This window comes from Danio rerio, chromosome 4 (genome assembly GCF_052040795.2).
Source record: "Danio rerio strain M-AB ecotype USA chromosome 4, GRCz13ab, whole genome shotgun sequence".
NCBI lineage: Eukaryota > Metazoa > Chordata > Actinopteri > Cypriniformes > Danionidae > Danio > Danio rerio.
In genome coordinates, this window is record NC_141024.2 from 15,931,253 (window position 1) to 15,959,028 (window position 27,776).

General features: G+C 38.7%; 1 protein-coding gene across 3 annotated transcripts in view; it reads right to left on the bottom strand.

The window, feature by feature from the left end:
* Positions 1 to 27,776, bottom strand: part of plxna4 (plexin A4) — a 236,645-nt gene that overhangs the window by 161,453 nt on the left and 47,416 nt on the right. For all 3 annotated transcript variants that reach the window (XM_087246098.1, XM_087246097.1, NM_001004495.1), the window contains 1 exon segment: positions 25,407 to 25,589. In XM_087246098.1, the coding sequence (XP_087102224.1) occupies positions 25,407 to 25,589 (183 nt within the window).

The following is a 27,776-nucleotide window of genomic DNA, read 5'->3' on the forward strand; positions in this document are numbered from 1 at the left end:
TATTTCACAGATTCTCTGCTCCTCTCTTTAACTGTCTAACTCAGTCTGGCAGTCTGATCATCACACACATGTATTTTTAATCCAGACATTTTGCCAGACACAGTCACGTGACACTGTTAACCCTGCAGCGGTGTCTCTCTCTCTCCAGAGGCCAATGTTACAATGAACCAATGTTACACTGAGTAAGGAAGACAGAAGTCTAATCAAGCAGTGCTACTTTCTAAAGCAGGACAGCAGTGTGTATTTATTTCACCATTCAAAAGTTATAGTGCTCAAACTTTTGCAGATAAACAGTCGTTAAATAAATGGGTGAACGCCATCATGCATCCGTCTTGGAATATGCACACTAGCACAAGAGAGTGGAATGATGTAATAAGGTTGCCTGATTTGAATCCGGTTCTTGATATTCATATCCGCAGCTGCACGGCACTTGACGCAGCACTTGAGCTGCCGGAGTGAGATCAGGACCCCAGCCCCACTCCTACTGGTAAAAGAGCAACACTACTGCACTGAGCCCACTCGTACACTTAACACTTCAAAGAGCAAACCACTGCCTTCAGCTTTAAAAGATCTGCCCTCATGCTTCCTTCCTTTCGTTTTTTTTTTTTTTTTAAATGAACTGAGCCAAAATGCAGCTGAACCTGACCTGATAGTATGTTATCACCAAACAGACTGCAGTTGTGGTACATGTAAAAGAGCAACTTTTACATTTAGACGCTAACTTATTATGTGTTCTGTGTGACAGATGTATTGTTTATGGTTCACTTTAAAAAATAAAGTTTCCAAAATGAAATTTTTGCATTGATGCAGTGGAAAAACCTGGGTTCTGTAAAGAACCACTGATGCCAATAACAAACTATTATTTTTAAAAGTGTTGCTGGGTAAGATCAATCTCAGTTTAAAGCAAAGGATCTGTGAAAGTACTCAGATCAAATATGTCTAGTTTTTCCTGATTTTTGCCAGAAATTTAGGCTTGGCTTTAAATCTTGGCTTAAAAATCTGAGAAGGTAGTTTTTAATGGGCATGAATCTTCTGGTAGAGGTCTATCGAGTGTTTTGCCAAAATATGCATGTCTTGGAGTAGCTTACAAACATAAAAGTAGAAATGAGACATAATCTCTGCATTTCTGTTTCTTTCTTCTCTGTGGTCAGATAAGTGGCATAAGGCCCTTTGCGATCTTTATTGATCAGCCCAGGAGATTAATCTGTGCGCCAGTGGTGTCACGTTCAGCCCATGTGCACAATGATCCCACAGGGTGAGTGTTAAAGCAGTCATTAGCTTCATTTCAATACACGTTTGAAATCTATGGGAGATCCAGACGCTGTGGCACTTTTGATATCTGCACTCCAAAATAGGGTAGTGGTAGTCGGAGTGTCGCACCCCTCTGCGCAAGAAGTCTTCTTTGTTAAGAAAGGGGGAAACCAAAAGTTGGCAGGCGGCTGAAGGGGTAATTAAGGGAGGGACGCACGTGTCTCGCCTTGAGAGGTCCCCCGGCGAGACACGACTCAATCAAAAGCCAGCTGCAGGTATAAGGAGCTCCTCAGATCGTACTACTGTGTTTAAGTGTGAGGGCTTGATGAGCGTGTGTTTATGTTAATGTAGATAAATCTCCAGAAACGGGGTACAGCTGTACCTTCAACCGAACTCATTAATTATTATGACACATGAAAACGTGATTAATATTTTGGCACGTGTACCATTCATATCGCACCCAGACACACATGCGAATGGTGCCCTGGTGAATTGCAAAATACGGACGCCACACTGTGCTCCATAGTATAAGGGAAAATGACACCAGTATGTTGATGTGTGCGTGTCTTGATGTGTATAATTATAGGAATCTATTGCCCACAGGCGGAAGCCAAAAGGCAGAGAGTCGCAGTGAGGCGGTGTGTTTGGGGAGTGGGCATCTATCCAGAACAGCTGTCAGGATTACGGTTTATTAAAAAAAAAAAAGAAAAAAGCACACTTCACAATGCCCAGCCAACCCCCACTGACACAAAGCCCCCGACACCCATCCCGTGCCCACAGGGGGCTGAACCGGGATCTCATGCCTTATCCCCGGATCTTGCTCCGCACAGCCTGCAGCGAGACTCAGGGTGAGGAGGGGCCGTCATCCCTCCCCGTTCATTTGGGCTCATTGAGGGCTTCAGAAAAGAGTCATGGGGAGACTTTCATCTTCCGACATAAAGAACGAGTCTGTGAGATCGAGATGTAGAAAAAAGGTAGACAATAAAGTGACTGGTTAAAAAAATAAACACTTTTTATGAAGCCTGTGTATATACTGAATACATTATACCTTATATTAAGTTGTTTGTTCTAGGAAACAGTGGTAACCATAGCTATAATACCTACGCCTAACAAACTGTTTAAAACATGGCATAATCATGAATTAGCATTACAATGTCCTGTTAAAAGTACTAAAGTACTCAACCTGAAACATTTTCAGATTAAACACACTGAAAAAGCAAAGGGAAAGAATGCTCAATACATTTTTAAGCGAATAAAATACATCAAATTTTCCAACATAATGGTTTATATTTAGTGAGGGATGTCCCACTTCGACCTTTGATATCAGCATGAACTGAACATTATAACTGTATTCAACATTACATATTTTTTGGTTGCTGTACTGTTACAAACAAAACACTGTTACTGGCTTGGACATCGGGGAAAGTTACTTTTGCATTACAATATTAAGTTACTCCACCAAAAAAGTAACTAATTGCGTTAATCACTTAATTATTATGGGACTTTCAAATGCTTTATATTACTTTTGAGTTACTTTTGCTTTACTTTTCTTTACTTGGCTGAGGTACCTTAACAAATGTGTAAATCATTTCCCAAAAGAGAAAAAATCTTACTATAGTACAAAACGTTGTCGCTTTTACAGTAGACATAGCTGTATCTCCTCAACAATAAAAGCAATAACCATTTTTTAGTTTAGTCAAATTAATTGTTTTACCTTGAGAACGTGAACTGATGTCAATGTATGTCTGTAGTGATGATGGGCGATTCGCGAATGAATCAATTGGAGTTATTGTGAAACGGTTTGTATCTTCAGTAAGTACTAACATACCGAGCAGCCCCTCTGACCTGAAATAAACCAATATCCTGAGCTAGTTACTAGAGTAATACACTGACTCATCTGCTGTGAAAAAAAAGAGACACCTAATGATGATGAGTGCAAGCCGACTGTCTGTTCCCTCGCAGCACGCTCTCACATTGAGCGTATGATTCAACCTAAGGTCATTTTTATTATGCAATATATGTTGTTAAAGCTAATTAAGCAAGGTGAGAGTGAAGTAACTCATGTTACATTTTTTTAAAGTAACTGAAATAATGTGACTTATTTTTAAAAGTAATGCGTTAGTTTACTTTAAAATAGTAATATTATTGCGTATCGTGTGTTACTTATAATGCGGTTACTTATAATACTGATTACAATTACATTACATTATTGGATTCTATATATTATTAATGCTTAACAGGTTTCAAGTTAAGTGTTGTCAAATAAAATGCTTGAGGGAGGGTTTATATCATCCAAAAATCATTAAATCAGCTAATAAAACTCTATCCTGTTCCTGAGAGGGCTTATCATGCTGGAAGATTGTGTTGTCTTAACAGACAGGCCCAAAACACTGGCAGAGGAAGTGGTCTTGGTATCTTATGTGTGATAGAAAGATGCAGTGCTATCTGATTTGGTGGTGGTGGTGGGGGGGGGGGTTCTATCATCCCTCCATCAGCAGCACTCTATCGCCTATCGTCCCTACTCGGTGAAATGGAGGAGAGATTAAAAATAGAGCCTTATTCTTCACTCGCAATTCAATTTCTGTCTTCGCTGTATGACAGTTTTACCAATGCTGTCTCTCTCTCTCTCTACTTCACACCCACATCATACTTAAAAATAAACTTACAAATAAAAATAAACCTAGGCCTCGGTTTGGCTTCAATTTTAGGATATTTCCACTGGTAGTTAATTATCATATTGTTAAATATAATTATCTGCTCAGCTTGATATCTGTACTTTGTAACCTTGTCCATCCAACGCATCATTATACAACTGAATTATGAGCAAAGCAACAAAGACATATGTGTGTGTTTCTTTCCATGATCCTGATTTCTTAGATAAGGCAAAGAACGCTGCAATCATCTAACAGTAAATGCCTTTCAAAACAGTTTTTCCAGCTAACATGGTTCAAAGCTTGTTTTGCATCAATAAATTAAAGTCCCCTAATGGCCACACATGTTGCTGTATGTAGCCAGCATGTCAACATCACTGGTTTGTAACCACATTCAGTAATGAAAAGCAATTCATAATTCATGAGCACAATAATCATCAAACATTCAGAAAAGGGCTGGAGTGTCAGTAGTTTGTTATTCTGCAAAGCGTATTAATAAACAGGCTCATTCATGACACTAATTTCTTGGCGTTTGCGAGTGTGAAAGATCAGTTCATCTGCTGCAGCGGTCAGCTGGGATATGGCAAGCATTAATCATGGAAATAGGAAATAGGCTTGTTATTGAATGAATACACACCTCATCATTCTAACGCCTTTATGTTTGGGCCGTCATAATTTATACATCATAAATGTGCATCTTTTACCAGAACTATCACCGAGGGCTTTCTAACCTTAAAATTCAGAAATTCATTCACACATCCTAACAGCGAATGAATATCATTTTCATATCTCACACCATCATTTGAGTGAATGAGTTTGAGTGGATTTTAGCTCTTTTCCAAACAATGACAGTGAATGGATCAGTTTAAGAGAATCCCATTCACTCGTTCGAACTCTAAATCTCCTCCTCTATAAAAAAGGATATTAAACTGGAGGATAAGCTCTATTTTTGAGATACTGAAGCTTTTGTTGAAATACTCTCCGCGTGTTTTGATGTCTTCCAAAGTGCACATTTACAGAAGGATTGAAAGAGTCTCTCAGTACAGTGTGTGAACTGCAGCCCTGTGAGGGTACTGTGAGGTTTTCTAACACCGCAACAAGCAGTCTAGTAGGTATTTTTATTCGATCCGACACTCAGTTTGGGATGACTTCTTACAGGAACACATGCTGCCTCCCAAAATGTTAATTATTCAGAGATGCAACCAAGATCTGCGTGTGTGTGCGCGTGTGATATCACATGGTGAAGCCAAACTGCGCATTACAGTAGATGTCACTTCATAGATGAAAACACTGTAAACCTTTGCACTATTCCAAAACCCTTCATCCTAAACGAGAGATGACAGCAAAGAGAGAGCGAGACAGACAGAGGGAGACAAAGGGAGAGACATCAAAAGAAAGTGACATACTGATTTTCAAACAAGCCACAAGAAGATGAGTCAAACCTTCCCTGTTGTGTCTTTCTATCCCCAGCTCTTCGAAACAGAAAAACAACACACACACACACACACACACACACACACACACACACACACACACACACACACACACACACACACACACACACACACACACACACACACACACACACACACACACACACACACACACACACACACACACACACACACACACACACAACAAATGCACTCTAACCAACCCTGGGCAGGAAGCATCATGAGGCCTCTGGGGTGCAAGTGTAGCCAAAATATCTTGTTCAAATAATGAAAATTCAAAGCAAGGGATAAACAAATAGAAAAATGTGATTAGAGACAAAGTCAAACAAGTGAAAGGTCAATAAAATCAATGATGGCAGCTGTTCGTGTCTTCCCAAAAACATTATGTAAAGAGGTCAAGGTCGGGCACAGGATCAAGGTCAAAGCTCATGAGCAACAAAGTATAGAAACAGATGGTCAGTTGGCTCAATATCTGATTGCCCTAGTCACATGTGCCAGTTTTGTTGATATGAAAAGAAAATGTGCATCCAAGACCATAATTTGTTTGCTATTAAATAAAAAAGGAAACACTTTACAATAACAGTAGATTGTAGAAAGCAGAATGATGTTAATATGAAAACTAAGCATTACTTTATTATTAGTTAATGATGATTTGAGGCACTAATCATGAACTAACATTAACTATAACATGGGTTCATTAATGAATAACAGCTACCTTAGTTACTTGTTATTACATGTTGTTAATTAAAGTATCAATTAACATTTAAGTTTAAGCTAAAGGTAACCAACATGAACTCATGAGCTGTTAATGAATAATTATATCATGACTTTACTTGGAGGGGCTCATCAGCATTAACTAATCCTCAACTACTCATGAACTCCTTTGTTTAAACTGTTGTTGACGTTGACTAATGTGGTAATTAAGACTTTTGTTGACATGAAAAGAAAATGTGCATCCAAGACCATAAGTTGTTTGTTATTAAATAAAAAGGTAACATTTTACAATAACAGTACATGAATAATGATGTTAATATGTAAATTAAACATTACTTTATTATGAATTAATGATGAGTTAAGGCGCACAATAATCATGAACTAACTTTAACTATAACATGAGTCACATCAAGTAACAGCTATCTTAATTACATGCTAGTACATGTTGTTAATTAATGTATTAATTGAAATTTAAGTTTAAGGTAAATGTAACCAACATGAACTCATGAGTTGTTAATGTAAAATTGCGTCATGACTTTATTTGGAGAGGCATATCACCATCTACTCATCCTTAACTACTTATGAACTCCTGTGCAAACTGTTGATGTTGACTAAACACTTTTCTATTGTTATTCAGTGCAGATACACTAAATGGATGTGCACAAGGAGTTCACGAGTAGTTAAGAATGGGCTGATGATGATGTGCTCCTCCAAGTAAAGTCATGATATAATTATACACTAACATATCATGAGTTCATAATGATTAAATTAAGCATTCATTCATTCATTTTCTTGTTGGCTTAGTTCCTTTATTAATCCGGGGTCGCCACAGCGGAATGAACCGCCAACTTATCCAGCAATTTTTTACGCAGCGGATGCCCTTCCAGCCGCAACCCATCTCTGGGAAACATCCACACACACATTCATGCACACACTCATACACTACGGACAATTTAGCCTACCCAATTCACCTGTACCACATGTCTTTGGACTGTGGGGGAAACCGGAGCACCCGGAGGAAACCCACGCGAAGGCAGGGAGAACATGCAAACTCCACACAGAAACACCAACAGAGCCGAGGTTCGAACCAGCGACCCAGCGACCTTCTTGCTGTGAGGCATCAGCACTACCTTCTGCCTTGCCCAAATTAAACATAAAACGCGGTAATTATTACATTAATTAACAAACAATAATGTACTAACAAGTCAATAAGAAAGCCGTTATTCACACATGAACTCATGTGACTCATGTTGTAGTTAAAGCGATTTCATGATTAGCACATGCATTAACTCATCATTAGTTCTTAATAAAGTAATGTTTAGGTTACAAATTATGATATCATTATTCATGTACTGCTATTGTAAATTGTTACCAATAAAAATGCTAAAATTCATTCAAGGACCACTGTAGACAAGAATGGGAATTTATACATTCAAACGCATCCAAGTATGTAGAAAAATATATTAAATAAAAGCATCTCAAAACGATTAGGATTCTAACACACCAGCGTTCTCAAGTATCTTAAGTAGCCAACCATCATTGGCATCACATCTAATGCTGCCATTTGCTGTGAAAGCTGAAGGGTTTTTGTAAACAACAACATTAGGATGAGTAAATGACAGCATTTTCATTTTTTGGCCAAACTATCCCTCTAAAGGAGCTTCAGCTGGGCTCATTGATACATCAAAGTCAAAGGATGTGCTGCAGAAAATACAACAATGGCCTCTGGATACTGTGTTTACAGCTATCAGCCTCAGAAATCCATAATAACAGTCACCCAGCACAGAAATTGAGGGATTTGGGGTTTTTGCCGACAGCATAACCCAAGTGGAGACCTATTGTGAGCAGTTTGAGAGATTTTACTCAACAAAAACCCTCTGAGCTACACAAAAAAATGCCACGACTAATGATGTACAGTACTTCCGGTTTCTGTCCACTGTCTACATTACTCTCCCCTTCACACCCACCCAAGTCATTTTATTGTCACCATTCAACATCACATCACAGCAAATGACATAGTTTATATCACACTCCAATTAGAGACACAACCAGGGGCTGCAGGATGCATCCGAGCGCCAGAGAGAGAATTGGGAAAAAGCGCTGAAAAACAAACGTACGTGTGTGGCATTTAAATACCAGCCACACTGTTCTTTCTTTTTGTGTTGTTTTGCTCTCCCACTAATCAGATCCAATATCCATGTTAAACTCCGAGTAATGATCCTATTTACACTCAATGCCAGATTAATCATCCTGCCTAACCCCAACCCCTGGTTGGGGGCTGAGACGTCCTTGTTTTGATCAGTGGGGTGTCTCTTTTTGAAAGATTTAGTGCAAATGTGAGCTTTCGGTAAACAGTAGGACATCTGGGGAGGTGTATTTTTATAGTCTGTCTTCTTTTTACAATCCCATGCGCCTTTGCTCCCAGCTTGATCGACATTTATTACCTGCACCCGGAGCCATGCGTGTTTACAGGTGATCAGCGTGACAATAAAACATGTCTCTTGTGTGGATTTCTCTATGAAAGATGCCTTCCTGTGATGCATTTCATCAGCTCTTTCTCTATAAAAAACGTTTTGAATCTGTATACACATGCTATATGTAGTTTACTATTGGTGACTTAGTAGTTAGCACTGTCGCCTCACAGCAAGAAGGTTACTGGTTCAAGTCCCAACTGGGCCAGTTGGCGTTTCTGCATGGAGTTTGCATGTTCTCCTTGACTTTGCCATGTCCGTAGTAAGTGTAAATGAACATGCATGGGTGTTTTCCAATACTGGGTTGCAGCTAGAAGGGCATCCATTGTATAAAACAAATGCTGGAATAGTTGGTGGTTCATTCCGCTGTGGCGAACTCTGAAATAGAGTCTAAGCTGAAGGAAAATGAATCAATCAATGTAGCTTAGTATGTATAGCCCCTAACATGCTGATGGCAATCTTATCTATTTATATACAATACAGTGAAGTATGTACTCTGAAATGAACACAATTTTAGATGCTGGGCCAAGATCGAACCCCTGCAGCCCCTAGGGTGAAAATGATATATCAAGGTATAATAGCAGATGGCTATCAAATGTAGTAAATAACACCCACAATCCCTTGTAAGGAACTTGCCACTTTGCCCCATAGGGAGTGTTTTTGATGTAATCACAGTCATTTGACGCCTGTTCTTTTTGACATTTTCCTCATCTCTTCCAATTGAAACATTAGTAATACAGAGAGTGATGAAATTGTGTGTGAGCATGCATGCGTGTGCCTATAGACTAAAGTGTGCTTGGGTCTGAATTGTAATACCGCTAATGGAACGGCTGGGAAGGTCACACTATCACCTCTATGGGAGCTCAAAAGGAGAGCATAATCAATACTGTTGGACAGGTGAGAGAGCGAGAGCGAGCGATGTATAAATGGCCTCTCTCTAACAATATGATGTGCTGCATAGTTCACCTCTAAACCTATAAATCAGACGCTCGTTCAGAAATGAGGTGAGAACAGCTCAAGTGTTATGACAGCATGCAGACACGAGACTGTAACTCTGGACTCCCTGGGGCTAAACAAACGCTCGTTTCTAATATAGCTAAAAGCCAAGCTCACATGCAGTACACTAATGGCGGTAAAGTCTGAGGACAGATCTGAGGGTTTTAATGCACCCATTTTTTAAGGCAACAATCCGCATAAAACAACTTGCCCTTGCCACATAAAGTATACCTGTTAACATAATGTAATTGTAGACCATGCTAATATCCATTGCAATATCTCAGGTTTATGTTATACTCAGTGTTGTGCAAGTTACTTGAAAAAAGTAGTGAGATAAGCTAATAGCTCCCTTACTTAAAATGTAGCTTAACTACACTAAAAGCTGCCCTCTGAAATTGTAGCAAGCTAAGCTACTGTAAAAGCTACCTGGCAAAAGTAGCTTAGCTACATCTAAGCTAATTTTGCAATTTTCATTTTTAAATCGAAGCCACTTAAACCCAAGTCAACCATATCTTAGTGATCAATAAGACTGTGAATAAATCATATGAGGCAAAATTGTTAAATTAAATTATTTACTTCAAATATTATGCTTTACCAAACAGAAACAAATGATAATTTATAATAGCAAAATCAAAAAATCCAATATATATACATATATATATATATATATATATATATATATATATATATATATATATATATATATATATATATATATATATATATATACAATTCTTCATTAATGAACTACACTACATAATTTCCATTAGCCATTACTACATCTTAACATGTACTTCTCCAAGTATGGTTATGAGGAATCCTGCTTCACAAATAACTCCTGTACCTCAGTCATCTTTCCATCATTTCTAATGTTAGCCTTCTAGTGTTAGCCTAATTAGTTGGCGATGTCAACGACAAGAGCAAGAGGTGGCAGTAACGCAGCAAAAAGTTTGTTGTAAAACTAAAAGGTAGAAGAAGAAATTGTCATTCTTGCCATCATATGGATTTACTTTCATCGGCTAGACACCAGCCTCACAGCTGTGTCAATATTAGTGCAGTCACTTATTGAACCGCGATCGGTAAATGTAGCTTGTGTGGATGCTACTGCACTACTCGGCTAAAAAATAGCTTCGCTACTGAAAAGCTATTTGATTAAAAAAGTTGCGATGCTACTGCCTTGCTACTGATAAATGTAATTAAGCTAGTAGCATCACACCTTGTAGTGATGCTACTGGCAATACTGGATATACTAAAGTTGGTTTTTAAAATGCATTATTCATTATTATGAGAAAAGAAAAATATATTAACATTTAAGCCACAAAACAATATATTCCAAAAGAATATGTTAATACTATTAACTATTTAATATACATTATAAATATAACGATACATATTATTAATGATGATAACAACAACAACTACAACAACAAAAAGAACAATCTATAATAGACCTTTTTTTACTTTTCCGGGTTCCTCAGTAGCAGAAGTCGTCATAGTTGGGTAAACTTAAAGCGCAGTGAATAAGAGATTACAACAAATTGTTTTTTACAATCCTATTTGCCATTAGACGCATCATAACGGTCTTGTGAAAAGGTAGCCTGCTAGCTTGCTTCATGTTCTGTTAGAAACATTAAAATGAGAGAGAGATACAGAAAGACAGAGACAGAGAGATATTACTAGCACTCAGATGAGAGACAAAAGATAGTCCCTCTCTCTGCAAAATGGCCATTCATTAACCCACGGCCAGGGGAAAACACTGCACACCAAACTCTACAGAAATGGATCGGCCTCATCGATTGTGGCCCGCAGAAGGTGTGGAAACAGATACTTGAGCTGCCGAAACAGTGGATAGCGTTTCATAAAAACACCAGCGCTTCACTGCTTTCCAGCCCGTATTGGGTTTCTGCCACACACAATACAAGCACAATGCTGTTATATCAAAAGCCAGTGAAAATACTGTACAAAACCATGCGTCAATCAAAACACTGTCTGAAACAAGACCTTTCATTTCAAATCCACTGAAAAGACTATTAAACAAACTCGAAACTCATTGAGGAAATTAACTAAAGTTGTTAGGCTTTGATTAAACTTGAGCCTTTTTCAAATCTGCACAAGCCCCAGACAGCACATGTGTTCATGAAAACCATCCTGAGGTTAAGTGAGCTGTTAGACACCCATAGAGAAGCAGTTTCCGGCCTGGAAAACCCAAAATAGTCACGCCGGTCTGAGTCGGCGTTTTCCGTGGATCATCGTAATTTCACTCCTCATTCCTGAATCAATTATGCATGTCCTCCCCAGATAAGAAGAGTGGCCGGGCCAATCCGAGGGGTGAGGGGAAATCGGGGGTCGAGGAGTAGGGTCTGCTGTGAAAAGCACTTTGCTAAAACAATAAAAAAGAACGGGCATGTGTCCTCTGCTCTGGGCCACGCAGAACAGAGGCTGAGATTAATTAATGACACAACAGGAGCAAGTGTGCAGTGCAGCCCAGAGCCAATAAAGCAATGCTAAATGCTGATAAGTGCTAACTGAGTGGAGCACTCCAGCTACATTTTAGCATATGCCGATGGGCTAGAGGGTTATTTAAACCCGATATTAGCTTTGAAGTGCAATGAAGAAACAGGTCAAGGTTAGCGTTTAGGCACGAGGTGGGTTTGAGACAAGTACCCAGAATTGTTTCCACCATGCCCAAATTTTTTTCTCTTTTTTTAAATAATGTGACATTGTAGTTTAATTATTCTCTTAAGAGAGCTACATCTTACGCTCTACTTGCCTCTGTGCTCAAACCATTTGGGTCAATGCCAATCTCCCCCACCCCTCTTGCCCAAAACGCTCTCCATATCTTGGTTATTGCCCAATCAACCCAAGAGATTTGGCTGCGGTCCATATGATAGCCAAGAAAAGGACTCTGGTAGCCATAAACATAGTAATAATGTTTATGTCCTGTAGAAAGGTAATAATGAAGTGCCAAGAGGTTTACGAAAGATTTGAGAGTGCAGATTTAAACTGGGTGTTGCTAGAGTTCTGCCATGCAATAAGAACCAACAAGACTCTTCAGGGGAATGTCTGAAGGCCATATATGTCCATTAGACCTTCTGCAGCAGAAGATTACTTCAATTCTCAGCTCTCTTAATGGTGTAAACAGAAGGATGGTGAGAGAGTGAAAGTTGTGTTTGTGTTAAGAGCCTACCGTATAAAAACAGATGAGGCCTTGCAATGAGCCAGCATGGGGTATAGCCCACTGAGGAATGAGTGCATGGTGCACAATGGTTGGTTTGCCAGGCGAACAGCTGAGACTAAACAGCTATAATGAAATAACAGAACCCAATTAGAGCCAAATCCAATAGAACCGCCATAGACCTTCTCTGGTGCTTTTGCTCAGTTAACACAAGCAGTCTCTTTAAGGAGAGAAAGAGAAAAACGACATGCCTCTTTAACTTCAGAAATTCTCAACATTCGACTTAACCACTTTTTTTTCGGTGAAAAGGTTTGCTTGATTACACACAGAGTGTCTAAACTAGGACACAAATTAAAGAGATCAAAATGGCTGTCAGAAGTTTCTTTTTATTTAGCGACATAAATAAGGCTAAAGGAATCCAAAATACTCAACTGAATGCCCTTGAAATTTGATTTCTCATTATGTATTGCATTTTAATGGATGAATTAAAAGTGAAAGTTGACATTTTAGACATTTGTTTTTGGTTGTGCCCAACAGAGCCTGGCTTCTCTCTAGGCTTTTTTCCCTTCACCTTATCAGTTGGTGAAGTTTGTTTCATCTCCACTGGCTTGCTTGGTTTGGGACTTGTGGAGCTGCGCATCAATGTATTTGCTCTTTAGTGTTTGAACTTTCAGCAGTGAAATTTAACTGCTGAACTGATTTAACCACACTGAACTGAACTTCAACTCTGAAAACTTGATTTTACCAGAACTTCTATGTTAAGCGGCTTTGACACAATCTACATTGTAAAAGCTCTATATAAATTAACATGAGTTTAATACAAATATTTAGAAATGCACAATATGACTTGCCTAACTACTCGCGTTTACTAGTCATATGGAAAGTAGTCAAATAGCTAGCCATCTATAATGATTATCAGCTGGAGGAAAAGCAATGCAATGCAATGTGATCTACAACAGGTCAAAAAAGCCCAAAACATTAACTAAAACAATTCCCCCACTTTCTGTCCTTTAGTAAAAAGGATCAACTTCAAATAACTAGCCCAGATTTATTATTGACTGTTAATACTGAAAAACTTAAGAAATAGATTTAAGCTCTAGTAAGATATAAAAAGAAGAAACTACAGACGCTAAGTAAAGTCTCATTTACAACTTTTTACCCAATTATTTTTGGAGAAGTCCACACATTTCCAAATACACTCATGTGAGTAAAAACTTTAGATGATGACCAAAAACTTTCTAAGCTTATTTGACAACAGATTTAAACTGGTAATGCAAGTTGGACACCAGAAAGCAGCTTGGTTTAAAAGTGACTTATGTGTAAGATACGCTTCAAACATTGATACACTATGAAGTCCTCAAGTCATACTTTTTTGTCCTCAAGAATTTGTTATTGTGACCGCATCTTAAATAGATTACAACTGGTACTCAAAACAACTTTTGTGTTTATTATAAGAAACCTTTGCAGGTTTGTAACAAGTAAGAGTAAGTAAATAATAACTTTTTTCATTTTCATTTTTTAACTGTGAACCATTCCTTTAATTCTTCAGCCTGCTGAAATAGCACACTCAACCATCTCAGAGAACATATGAACTTCTTTCCAGCACTTCTGTCTGATGGACAGTCCACCTCACTTTTAAGACTCTTTTGACTTGCTTTTACCTGCACTAGCATCTTGCAATCACACACAGCTCTCACAAGCTAGACAACAATTTCAGGAAATTTCCACAATGCATGTACAATGGATTGCAAGATTTTTATGATTTCCAATTTATGTATCCCCCAAGGAAGGATGCAAACACCACACACACTTTTATACCCTTTAAACAAACACAAAAGAACACAGCATGATGAATGCATGCGCAAGTCAAATGCAGGCTATGGACTCTAATGAGCCGCCCATCTCATGTATCTCTCATCTGCTGAAATAGAAAGTGTTTCTCTAAAAGATCCGTAATTACCATTCCATGAGCATAGTGAAAAGCCCCATAATCCTTTGGGAAAGACGGTGTAGCCGAGATAAAAAATCCACTTATTATGGTTTGGGTGATGGTTCTGTCGGCAAGGGATGAGAGAAAAGGAGGGAATGAAGGAAAGGCTAATTTCTGCATCATTTTGTATATCTTGCTTCTTTAAGACATGCAAAAATGTACTTAAAGGAAGTGCGATGGTTAGAGTGTAACCGTCTACATATGCAAATTATATTTATCCTACTAACAGTGAACAAAAAAAAGGGGGACGGAGGGGAGGGGGGAGCAAGGAGTGCTGTAACTGCAGACACACACACCCACTGCGCACCTTTTCTAGGTTGCTCCTGCCTTGTATTGTCAAGGGAACAGAATGAGTGACCCAGTTGTGAGGAAGCCCATTTTCCTGCTTCCACAGCAGAGAGTCGGTCACCTCTTGAGACCGGAGAAGGTGATGTGATTGGCTAATGTAAGCTCACCTGCAATATGTCCTCTACTGTTACAGTGACATGTGAAAACCAAGGCTCATAAATCAGAGTAAGCGAGAGGAGGAGGAGAGAGAGAGAAAGGAAAAATGAAGATGAAGGAACAAAAGGAAAAGATAAAGAGCTGGCTCTGCGGTTAAGCAGGACAGCAGATATTTCTCTGTCGCAATGCTAGAAACAAGTTCAATGACGGTCATAATTTATGCATTACGGTTTCAAGGAACACAAATCAGCTGAACAAAGGAGGCCTTGCATATTCGGAGTTATGTAACTGTAAGTGTTCAAAGTTGCATAAACTCAAGGGAATAAGGAAAACACATCATTGTGCGCCCTACGTTGTTAAACGACAGGTGTACGACGAATAAACGCCTGGTATAAACTCTCTACACACTTTTATCATTTGAGCTATGGCCCTGAAACAATCTCAACGTCATCCTCGCCACACAAAGACATTTTGAAGACTAATTAAAACAATGGAAGTTTGGAGTTGCCAAATGCATATGAATAACCTTTCGCCACACTATTTAATTAAAGATCAACTTTGGTTTTAATTAAACGTTTGAAAGGGAACGTTCACAGTCTGTTACACAGAGTAATTAATGTAGAATCAAGGAGTTCCTATCTAGCTGAAAGGATGGCGCCTCAGCATGTCTGATTCTAATCATTCCCTCAACATCTTACACACTCACCGCTTCCGCGGGCTTAAGAACATGTTGACAAACTCTGTCACGCGCACACATAGTTGATTGGACATCGTCTGCGAGTGGATCAGATCAAACCAAATTGATTAAGCTGAACAGAAGAATCTCTTGAACATGAGGCCTGAGCTTGGCGAGACTGCTCAAAGAGGCAGCAGCACTGAATAATAAACCCGTACAAGGTAGCAGACATTAAGAATAATAATAGACAAGCCTGTTTGAACAGGACGTATGCTTTATGCAATTAGCTAACATTACCAGGAGTGATTATAGTGAAGTTCTACGGGAAACAACACTTACGATGGTGATTTATGGCTTGTATGTAGTAACTTGTGCAATATTTGCTTGTGCAAACACAACCCTTCATTTCCAACAGATCAGTATGAATAAAACAGCTGTGATTTGCAACGACTAAAAGGCATCGCTCACCCAAATATGAACTTTTGCACAAAGTTGGATTACAACTATCACTTGAAATAGTTGCACAATTCATTCTGTTTCATAATTCACAGAATTCCAACTGTTTCTGAAAGCCCATGAAAGTTTAATTCTTTCAGAAACTGTTGAGAAATAAAGTCAGAGGTTCAAGCAGACAGAAGTCCATTATAACAATGAGACTCTAGAAGGCAAAGCTGCTGCTTACAATTGGACATCTCTTTCAGGGTGTTTCGGTAGTTTTACGGCAGTCTTAATGGTGTGTTTACTGCTGTTTAAAAGAAGGTCTGGTTTATAATGCTTCAATAGGGCATCTCATAAAATGCTAGAGCTTTCTGGATTTCCAGGAGGCTTGGCTTCAGACATCTTAATTATGGTGGAAGGAGAAAGAAGAAGGAAAGCTATGGTGAGTGGAGGACTGATTTAAAACATTGGGAACCACATAGACAGATGAGCATACATTTTCATTTGTCGGAAAGTATCACATTAATAATAATAGTCCCACAATTGTAAATAACAATTGATTGACAACTATTAATCCTCATTTAATCGTTATGTAAGAACAGCTACAATCCAGTGTATTAAATAACCCCACAATTCACTTTCTGCATTGGAGTAACACATTAATGTTAATGCGAAATTGATTTGAATCCATTTGATAAAAGAAAGCTGATTTAGAGACGTGTTCATTTAGCTGGAGTAGATAGCAACTTTCATTAGCAGCTTATTCTATTTATCGGTGTCCATATGGATCTCCACTTTTTGGTCTTGGTCCCTGAAACAAAACCAATTGAGAGGCACTAATAAAGCAAACGTAAGCGACACTTTCAGTTCAACTTCCTTTACACTGGCATGTCCACATATTTCACAATGCCCGTTATTCACACACAAATGTGAAAAATAACCCCTTCCTCAGACACTATGCAGCCCAGCTAAAATAGACATGGTAATCTAAGCCCCGCATATCTTAAACTGGCGCTGAATGGTAGAGCGGAGCCCATATCCTCCATTACTGCAGTATGATTACAGAGCTCTGGCATTCGCTTCACCTCGGGATGAATAACCCTCCTCATGAATGAGCATAGTCAGGAATATTCTCTTTCCCTCTCTATTTTTCTCGCTCTTTTGGTGTCTCTGTCAGCTTTGATTTCTCACTTCCTTTCAGAAAATATCCAAGAATTTCACAAATGTGGAACTGTGGCTAATATATGCTGAATTTAAAACAGGGAAAATGTCTTTGTTGCAGCCAAAATTTCCAACAAGAGAAGGTTTGAGCATGCATTTACAAGACAAGAAACCAGAGCATTAATAATAAAGACAAGCACGTAATGAATAACAATGACTACAAGTCCCATGATGCTCCGCTCACATCTATGCTGTGTAATCAGTGATGTAACAGAAGAAGCCATGTGTGCTGTCACCCCGCTGAGCTGTGAACAGGCTTTATCAATTATAGAGGACACGGAGGAGACAGCTCCACTATAAATAGACACATATCAAAATCATGGCGTGCGATGGCTATTTTTAGAACCAGTGTGTTCACATTGTAGTTCAGACCTCTGTCTCACTGATAAAGATCTAATGTTTATCCTTACGCCAAGATCAAACTCTACACAGGTACACAAACATGAAAATAGATGCTCATTTTGAGCAGTTAATATTGTTCAAATGGGCAGCACGGTGCCGCAATGGATAGAGCTGTCGCCTCACAGCAAGAAGGTCGCTGGTTTGAGTCTCGGCTGGGTGAGTTGGCATTTCTGTGTGGAGTTTGCATGTTCTCCCCGTGTTCATACTTACATACTAAATAGTACGCTAAAAACAGTGTGTCCAAATTTATAGAATTCGAAAATCATTATGCGAGAAGTACTCGGATGACCTACTTCTGAAGTGTGCATCCGATGCATGCTGCGTGATCACATGAGAATTTATGAATGGGAGTGAAGCAACGCAACTCACACAGGTAGGTCACGTAATCATAACAAAATGGTGAATGTAGTACATCCGAGTTTCAGTTATACTGCTCACATTCAGAACTTACTTTTCTAATGGTCGAGTAGTACTTTTAAATTTAAATGCAGCACTTAATGAGTAGTAGGCGGTTTCGGACGCAGCCATGCGATATAGGTAAATTGGGTAACCTAAATTGCCTGTAGTGTATGTGTGTATGTCCTGGTCCTCCAGGATTAAGGTTGAGTGTTGGCCTAACGACCCAACTTATAAAATTAGATGTTGTGAAACACAAATGTGGTGTGGCTAAATCTCAACTTCGATATATATTTTTCAATTATTTAAATTTTAAAATATAAAATGACAACAAATACAATTGTTCATGTAACAAAATGATTTAAAGCTTTTAAACTTGAAACAATGCATTATTTTTTACAAAACTATTATTGAGAAAAAAACATTTTCAATATTGCGAATTTAAACATTTAAAAAATGTTTCCTGAGCATCCAATCAGCATATTAAAATGATTTCTGATTTCTGAATGTGAATTAGAGTGAACTCTTTAAATTCAATTCTATCACTACTAAATATAAGTGTAGTATTTTATATTTTTCTTCAAACTAGATGTTATCAAAATGTAAAATTAATATTCAAAAATACTGAATATTAGATCAAGACATCCAACAGTATAATATGCCACAGTAATTAGCATTTCGTAAATGAGCTCATAAAAAAAACTGCATTTGACTGAGCATTTAAATGTTTTAAATATAATTGTCAAAGGCATTTATACACAGAAATAAGCACTGCGGTAATTAAATATGTGTTTGCTTATGTCTAAAGCTGACTTGAATTGGTTCTAGGTCATAAGACTTGTCATTATAATGCAATGCCAGATTTGACAAGGCCTACTTTGAAGTCATTGACTGTTTTGTTTCACAAAATGAAAAGGTGAGGCTGCACCCCCCTTTTCTCTCTGGAAGCTTCATTCCCCCATGCATCCTTCCTTCTTTATGAGGATGCAGGTGAATAACAAGCCCAGCAGAGGAGGCCGGTGTGTGTGCGTATCTAACCGCAGATCCACTAACAGGCCGGCGTGTTGTCGGCGGTGTGGATCTCAGACCGCTCCCAGGTCATTATTGCGCCTCACTTCTCATTTGCCATTTGCAGGCTTTAGCCACAAAACAACTGCAGCAAAGGTTTCCAGCTCTGCCTCAGAACAGACCAACTGCAGCTAAACTCGTCTCACAAACTGCACAAACAAGTCATTAAAACTGAGAAAGGCGCAGGGAGGGAGGGAGAGAGCGAGTCGGCAAAGGTCTGTGGGCAACAGGGCAGACAACACATTATAATGTTATAACACCTTCAGAAATGGCAACTATTATCTTTGTATCGTAATGTAGTTTTTAATAAAAGAAAGCGGTGATGCTCACTTTACCTGGCAACCCTAAATAGTAAGCTTTTATGTTTTTCTATGATTGTGTTATAGCATATAAATGTGTTGCTTAATCAGTCTTATAGATAAGGACCAGCTCTGGATCACTAGATTGGATAGTTGTCGCACGGCAGGAAATGGTTCTTTTTTCTGCGATAAATGAAGATATTGCAACATGCCACAACACACGGCAGGCAAGAGAGAGAGAGAGAGAGAGAAAGAAAGAGAGAGAGAGAGTGCTGCCATGGCAACCTTCCCATAGATTCATAAGCACAGAAAGAGGCCTAAGTTTTGCTGTCGTCGCAGACGTATTCAGGACACACATGCATTTTGAAGTGTCTTTTACAAATGAGTTGTGCACTTTCACACTGGGTGTTTCTCTAGAAGGCTGCTCTGTCTCTCTGCAGAAAAGGCCAGGCTCGAAACCGCTGTGTTTTCCTCTGGGGTTTGGCATAAGCAGCTGCAGAGAGAGTGATAAAACTGTTGTATACAAGGACACACACACACTCTCAACATGCCCATATTCACATATGCGCTCACACAGACACACACACACAGTTTGCCCTGCATCTAAAGCACGCTGTCCTGCAGCATATTTCATCATTAAATTTCAACACTTAATCCTCTGCTCCAGTGGTTCCAGCTCTCTCACACATCATTTCAATAATCTGCATCTATGGTGAGTGTCCAAACAAACACACACATGTATGAAAGCAAGCCAACCTAGTGGGATTTGAAAGCACAAAGAAGGGATGGCTAACAATGTTCAACTGGTTGACTAGTCATTCAAAAAATGCAGTAACAATTCTTATTTAAATGTTTAAAACAAATATAAAATCTGCATATTTATCAACACTACATTTTTGTAAAACATATACAAATGTGTCATTAAAAAGCTAGTGAAATGCTGTAATCATTTAGAAAATATGTGAAAACAATGCACAGTTGCTTGTTGCATTCCTCAATGCACATGTAACCTAAAGAATACAAATATGGACATTTTGAGCCATTTAATGTGCACTGAGATGTTTGATAGACTCAAGAGTTGCTTGAGCAAAGACCAATACTTTTCATCTCAGTTAGTTTTGACAGATGCTTTTTGCACTTTTTATTTTATTATGAGAAGCTGTGAAGCATTAGATTGGGATGGATAAGCATCATAACAATATCACAAACTGATTTATACAATTACTGTATGTATGTATGTCTGTATACAGTAGTTTAATTTCCCCTATTACATCAACATAATAATAATAATAATAATTATAATAATAATAATAATAATAATAAAAATAAAAATAATAATAATACAATTATTATTGTTATTATTAGAATTTATGTTGATGTAATATAAAATAGCACTATAAACTACTGTATACAAGCATCCACATCTACAGTAATTGTATAAATCAGTCTGTGGAAAGAGTACTGTAAAATCATCCTCAAGTAAAAGTATCTTTATTTTGCCAAAAATATAGTGAAAGTAGAGTAAAAGTATCTGTTGTAAATATTACTGATGAGTAAGTATGAGTAAAAAATAGTAGTGAGTAGTGAGTATTACGCTGTAAAAAGCTGATGCATTTTACATGCAATTTGTGGATGTGTGTGTAAACATTCTGTAGTGCATTCAGTTATTGTTTAACGCCATTTCGGTCATCATACAGTAAACATCCGTCACCTTCTCATCAGTGACATTCATCTAAACCAGTGGTCACCAAACTGTACTTAGTAAAAAGTACAAGTACACATTTTAAAAACTACTTATTAAATGATCATTTCTGAGAAAAACTGTTCAATTACAGTAATGAGTATTTGTAATGTGCTACACTACTGAATTTAGGGTCAAGTTGAAGCATGTACACATTCCTAGCACTTGCGCACATGTAAAAATCAGCAAAACCAGAATTACAGCAAGAATAAGCAATAACAAGACGTACAGGGACAATTGAATCTAAAGGATAACGTGACCTTTTCCCCACAACCATCTACCATTCATAGACAAATTGAAGCCTTTTCCACCGGCCATCAGCATCGACAACCGGCAATCTGAGCCGTCATCCTGAAACAACCCGTCTCCGCTGCCTGAACAATTTTACAGTGTGTGAATCGCGCCCTTTGAACTGTGCATCTCCTCCGAGGGCTGGAGAATTCACTTCAGTGCACACCTCATGGCTAAATGCACAGAACCTCATCAGATAACACACACACTTCGACCCACCTGCACACAAGCACACACTTTCCCCTCTGTCCTTCACGCAGGGCGCTGTCAGCCAGACTTCCGGTGCCAGGTCTGCTTCAAGGTTAGCTGCTCATTGTATTGAGTGAGTGGCTGAGGTTCTGTCAGCAGCGAGAGGGACGACTGGATGCATTATCACCTCCGTGGGGGGTGTAGATGGGGGGCTACTGCGGGTGACCGCCGAAAATGCCTCATGCTAAAGGATTAGGAGCCTGTCGACTTCACCCCTGGCTCGACACGAATTCACTGACCGCAATTAATAGGTTTAATTTCACCCTTTTTGACATAGCTACCAGCCAACGCCGAGGATTGAGGCCTGACCATATGGCCTATTTATTATACGTAAATACTGAAGGGCATCACAAGGGGTTTTAAAAAAGATAATGTAGATGCCAATGAGAAGGGTTAAAGGGATTGGAAAGCTTTAAGCAGTAGGCTGGTTATTGATATTTTCTTTCATATTGTGAAATCTGTATAAAGCATTAAATTTAAATCTTAAAAAATACCACTTTCAGCAAACTTTACAATACTAGTGAAATTAAATTAGAAATAAGTAGTTAATTTTAAATATCATATAAAAAAACATAAAAAAAATTACAGCATGCAAAAAAAATACACTTAAATTTGTGAGGGAAAAGAGATTGAGGGAGAAAATGATAGACGGATGAGTAGATGAATGATAAACAAGGTAGTAAAATGGGACAAAGAGGTTCCAAAGTCCCAAAACCACATCTGGTCTGGGGGTCTGCCGCAGTGCCAGGAGTGCTGAACAACTGCTGCAGCAAACACAGCAGTTTCGTGTCTTCTGCTTTTTATGCTTATGGCCAAGTGTGTGTGCGTCATAAAAATGTGTCTGTGTGATATTCTCTAGAGTGTTTAGAAGTTGTTTACTGCTTCTCTCTGGGGTTTGGCTACAGCTCTGTCTTTTTAACATGGTGAGACACAGAACATTCTGCCATTGCACCTCCTCTCGAAGTCAATCACACTGAGAACGCTAACTACAGTTGGAGAACCGCAGCCACGCTGAATACTGTAAGCCTTGGATTATCCTGTTCAAATTTAAAATAACCACCTGGAGGGGATTCTGCTGTCGTGTTCCACCTAAGTAATCCTAATACCAGCATTCGTATTCAGCAAAAAAATATGATCAACAATCACAGCAACACACAAAACAATTAAATAACCACTTTAGATTTAGCTTTTCTCCAACATGACTTCTAAGTAGGTCGACGTCTACAGTTTCTGTTTGAACAAGCCACTTGAAAGATCCTATAAAACTGCTTGGTAGAAAACTTCCAATAAGCTTTAGATATATCACAACTTCATTTGCTATAAAAATGATGGTGCAGGATGAGTCATTAGCCACTTTGCTCCAATTTCCAGGAATACAAGGACTGTATTTTTTTTTAAATTAGCTTAAACTGAAATTAGCCAACATTTTAGAGTTCATTAGCATGAACATGACAAAGATAACCAACATGTGCCAAAAGCCACAAAATTCTCATTTTAATTTAATGGCCCCGCAAGTTCCTGTTTGACTATCGCATAAACCATCAGAGTTGCTCCAGATAATATTTACTTTCCGTGATGAGCTCGTCTTCAGCTAGTAAACAATTTACTGCATATGACGTGATGCCGGCCTATAAATCACTATGCAAAAGGGACGGTAATAAACTCATTTTCATTGATTAATGACTGCCAGCGAGGACTATTTTCTTGTTTTGTCTAAAAGGCAACAGTGACATCATCTGCTGTTTTCCCGCAGAGATCTGCAATCATCAAAATGGCAACTAAAAGGTTTCTGTGCATGTGCATGTGTATGTGTGTGTGCATGGTTATGTTTGTCCGTCTGCTTGAAAGAGAACGTCACTGTGTTGTCTGTCTGTTCCCTGGAGATTTGTTTGGCCACATACTCTAGTTCCTATCTGCAATTTGGTAGCTGTCATTTTGTCAATCATAGTCTCTAACAAAACATCTTTATGTATTGGCACTCTGAAAACACCCTTATTACCAGATACAGTGCTCAGCATATAAGTACACCCCTCACAAATCTATTTTGTAAATTCATGTTTTTAATAGTAAGCTGTACAGTATTATATTTGTGCATTCACATTAGAGTGGTCAGTACTGCCAAATTAAGACAAATCTGTATAGCTTATCAAACAAAATAACTTAGAATAATGGTCCAAAAACTAGTACAGCCAAATATGTTATAGAAAAATATTAAATACAATTTTTAAAAAGAGGACAAATCAAGAGAACAAAAAAATATATATATTTTTTAAATTTTTTGCAATTTTTTGCTTGAATTTATTTCTATTTTCTTTCAATTACTAAATATGTTTTGTGAGTAAAATATTATTTTAATAATTAAATCTGTTAAATAAATCTGTTTTGTTTAAATGCACCAAAATACATTGCCCATATTTACTAAGAAATAGATAAAAATATTCATTTCCAAAACAGGGTGTACTCAATTATGCTGAGCACTGTAGATAACAGAGTCTAATTCTAGCAGTCTCAATGGTATATTTGTAGGTGGCAAGCAAAAACCACAGTTTAAATGGTCATTCTAAGAGGGCATGGAAGTACAAACCAAAACTATAACTCTGACCGAAGACAGGAAACAAATGAAAAATGTAACCTAAACTCTTTAAAAAACATTGCAACAACCAACAAGATTATAGTGCTTTATTTGTGGATTCAAATACAGTTACCATTCTCGTAAACTCAAGAACCACTTCTATCACCTACAGCATCAAAAATGCTCCTCTCCAACCTTCTCCAGAATGAAATTTTTGGAAAAGGACTAGTCTGTTATGCCACGGATTTTCATCCGCAGCCAGATCCAACTACAAAACACCACCACAATAACAAGAACGCGTCAAATTGGAATCCTGCCTTTTGGCAAAGATTTGCCTGTCTGTAACGTCAACACCCTAGAGGTTTAGCACTTGAGAAAAAGAGAAAAATGATACTCTCAATCGCTCTCTCCCTCTCTGTCTGTCTTTCCCTCCTATGCTTCCGTGCTCTCTCTCTGTTTTTTAATGTTATTTTCTGCTCTGCGCAGTGTCTGGCTGGCCCTTGGATTCGTCTCAGACACGGCTCCTATGAGGCACAGTCAGAGGAGAGGGTACCGGGCCGAAAGCCCCTGCACCGCATCATCCAATTACCCCCAACAGCCTCTGCATGTACAGGGATTCCCATGGCCCTCTCAGTCTGTCTCTCATTGCACCGCTTACCGACCATTCCTTTGGAAACGTGTCAGACACAACAGCAGAAGATTGCTGAACTCACCGGATCTAAACTTCTTACATACAGTAGCAGGATGTAGTGGACAGCGCTCTGATCTTCTCACGTCATAAAATGCCCAGTGTCAGCAATTACTACACTGAATCTCCTGTGATTTTTACTATAACCCCAATGCTGCCTTTAGATTGATCAACAGACTGGGTTTTCGCAATCCTGCAAAAGAAACAAAAATGTCCTACCTTTTTCAGACGGCCTCCTCTGGTGCCCACAAAAGCCAGAGAGTGGTTCTTGTACACGTAGGCAATAACCGATGTCATTTTGTCTTTGGATTCAGAGAACAGTGGAATTCCGCGTACCATCTCTGAGACGCCAAGCGGGGCGTTCATATCCAGACCACAGAAGTTGTCATCAATGGTGAGGAGCTAAAAAGCAGAAAGGAAATAGGTTTAAAATAGGTTTTTTACAGTAGAGTTTTTAAACAAAATCTGAAACTAATCTACTAGTTGGTTATAAGATGACTAGCTTAGAGCAATGTAATGTACAGAATCACTTTTTATCATTAGCAAGAACCTGGTAAATGCTAGACAGGGAAGACGAAGCGGTTTCAGTTTCCTAGTTTGTGCCACAACATACATGTTTACTCGTCCATTTGCGAAGCACCTTCAAAGCAGATGCATCATTGTCACTATTTATCCTCAATTCAAGCAGTCATATATAAAAAGAGGTTGCAAGGTTTATCTGATAAAAAACATAGTGCATTTGTCATTTCAACTGGAAAAGCATCTTTAAGAAACATCTTTTAAATATGGCGGTTCGTGTGATGCTGTGTGACTTTATGTGACATGTAACATATGGGTGGGAGAGTTGGCAGTGTCAGACAGAATGGAGTGATTTACTGCTTCTGATATAGAAATAATAATTTGGTAATGCTTCCATATTTCAGTCTCTTGAGAGGCCTTTGGAAACAACGGCATCCAGTGAAACAGCTGCAGAGACCTCGGGATAAAATGTCAAACAAATCGAAAGCATGATTAATGATGCCCAGGGCTTTGACTCATTGAGGGCATGAAACCATAACACTTCTCAAGCGCTGCCAAATATGATATGCTCACGGCCTTTAATTTGTTCATGAATATCTCTTCAGGCTCTGATAAGAGAAATGTTAAACCAATTTTTAAAGTATATTTACAGAACTGAATTATTGTTTTTATTTTATTTTAAGCAATCTTGACAAATAAATAAAGCAAAAACATTAAGATATTAACATTGACAAAACAATATGAAATAATAATAAAAAAAAACTTTTTGGGAGAAAAAGTCCAAATTATGCTACAGTATGTGTCAAAAATGGAATAACAGGCAGATATTTTGACATCAGACCACAGAAAATCCTGAAAATCTCACATAAAACACATATACAAACTCCCACTGCCTGTGTTTGTGTCATCTTGCACAGCAATACGACCTACATGATGATGTCAGGCACTTTAAAAGGTCTAATTTCCTTCTAATAGCTGGGCCCATTATTTTCCATCACTGAAAAAGCAGAATAACAGGTGCCTCAAACTGCTTGATTAGCATTAATATTTCAGGTTTTAATGGCATATTCTCTCAGTCGGATCATGAAACGAGACAGCTTGAGCTATGTTTTGCCCCCAGGCATCAACCCACAGCACAGTCTCCAGTGACAAAGTGGGCGAAGGGCGATACCCAGGTTGTGAGAGGAAGCATCTGGATGTACATTATCACTCCCAGACTCCTCGTGTATGCACTGAAATAATGTACATACTCCCATGATGAGAGTTCAATTAGACTAGAAGCAGTGTTTATCTTAATAACAACAGCCCCCCCGGCTAATGATGTCTGTCATTGTTTGAAAATCCATTGCAGGCCAAGGGACAAATCGGTTGTAGGGCAACACACTGGACCAACCTCGGAGACGCACGATCAATCAAGTGACCGGATGGGTCTATGCAATATAGCAAATGTCTATTTGTCAGCGGTCAGGAGATACAAGACCCTTCATTAAGCAAATGGAAGACAGGGGCTGTCTCTCTAAAATGGCGGTTTATGAGTGATCGGCTGAATCGATAGCGAACACTGCACTCAATTTTCAGTCCACTCAATACAACCCAGAATGAAGAATAAACAGAGAAATGAAGAAGGGAGTAGAGAGACTGGGAGAGAAAGAGAACAGGGAAATGTTTAACGTTCTATATGTTTTTTTTTTTCTCCTTCTCTCTGCAGATGTCTGACCTTTAGAAATGTTCTGCTGTCAGCCCAGGCCAGCGTGCCGCTCGGCTCGCCAATGCCAGCTCAGAGTAATGGTGCTCATTTCTAGAGCACGGCTCTTGTTAGAAAGCCGCAGCTACATGAAAGATCTGTTTTCTGCAGTGTTAGTCTTTCTGCAGATGTCTCCTGTCCATATCAAGGGCCATGAATCATCCCGGGTTGTTGAGGCAGCAGCAACCTGCTTCTATGTGTGCACCTGCTTACACAGGCAAATAAAAATAAAACTCGACCGCAATCACGGTCTCCAGCACCCTTCATCTTGCTTACATGGGTCAAAATGTGTAAAGCCCCAACACAGCAGACTGAGTAGCAATAGC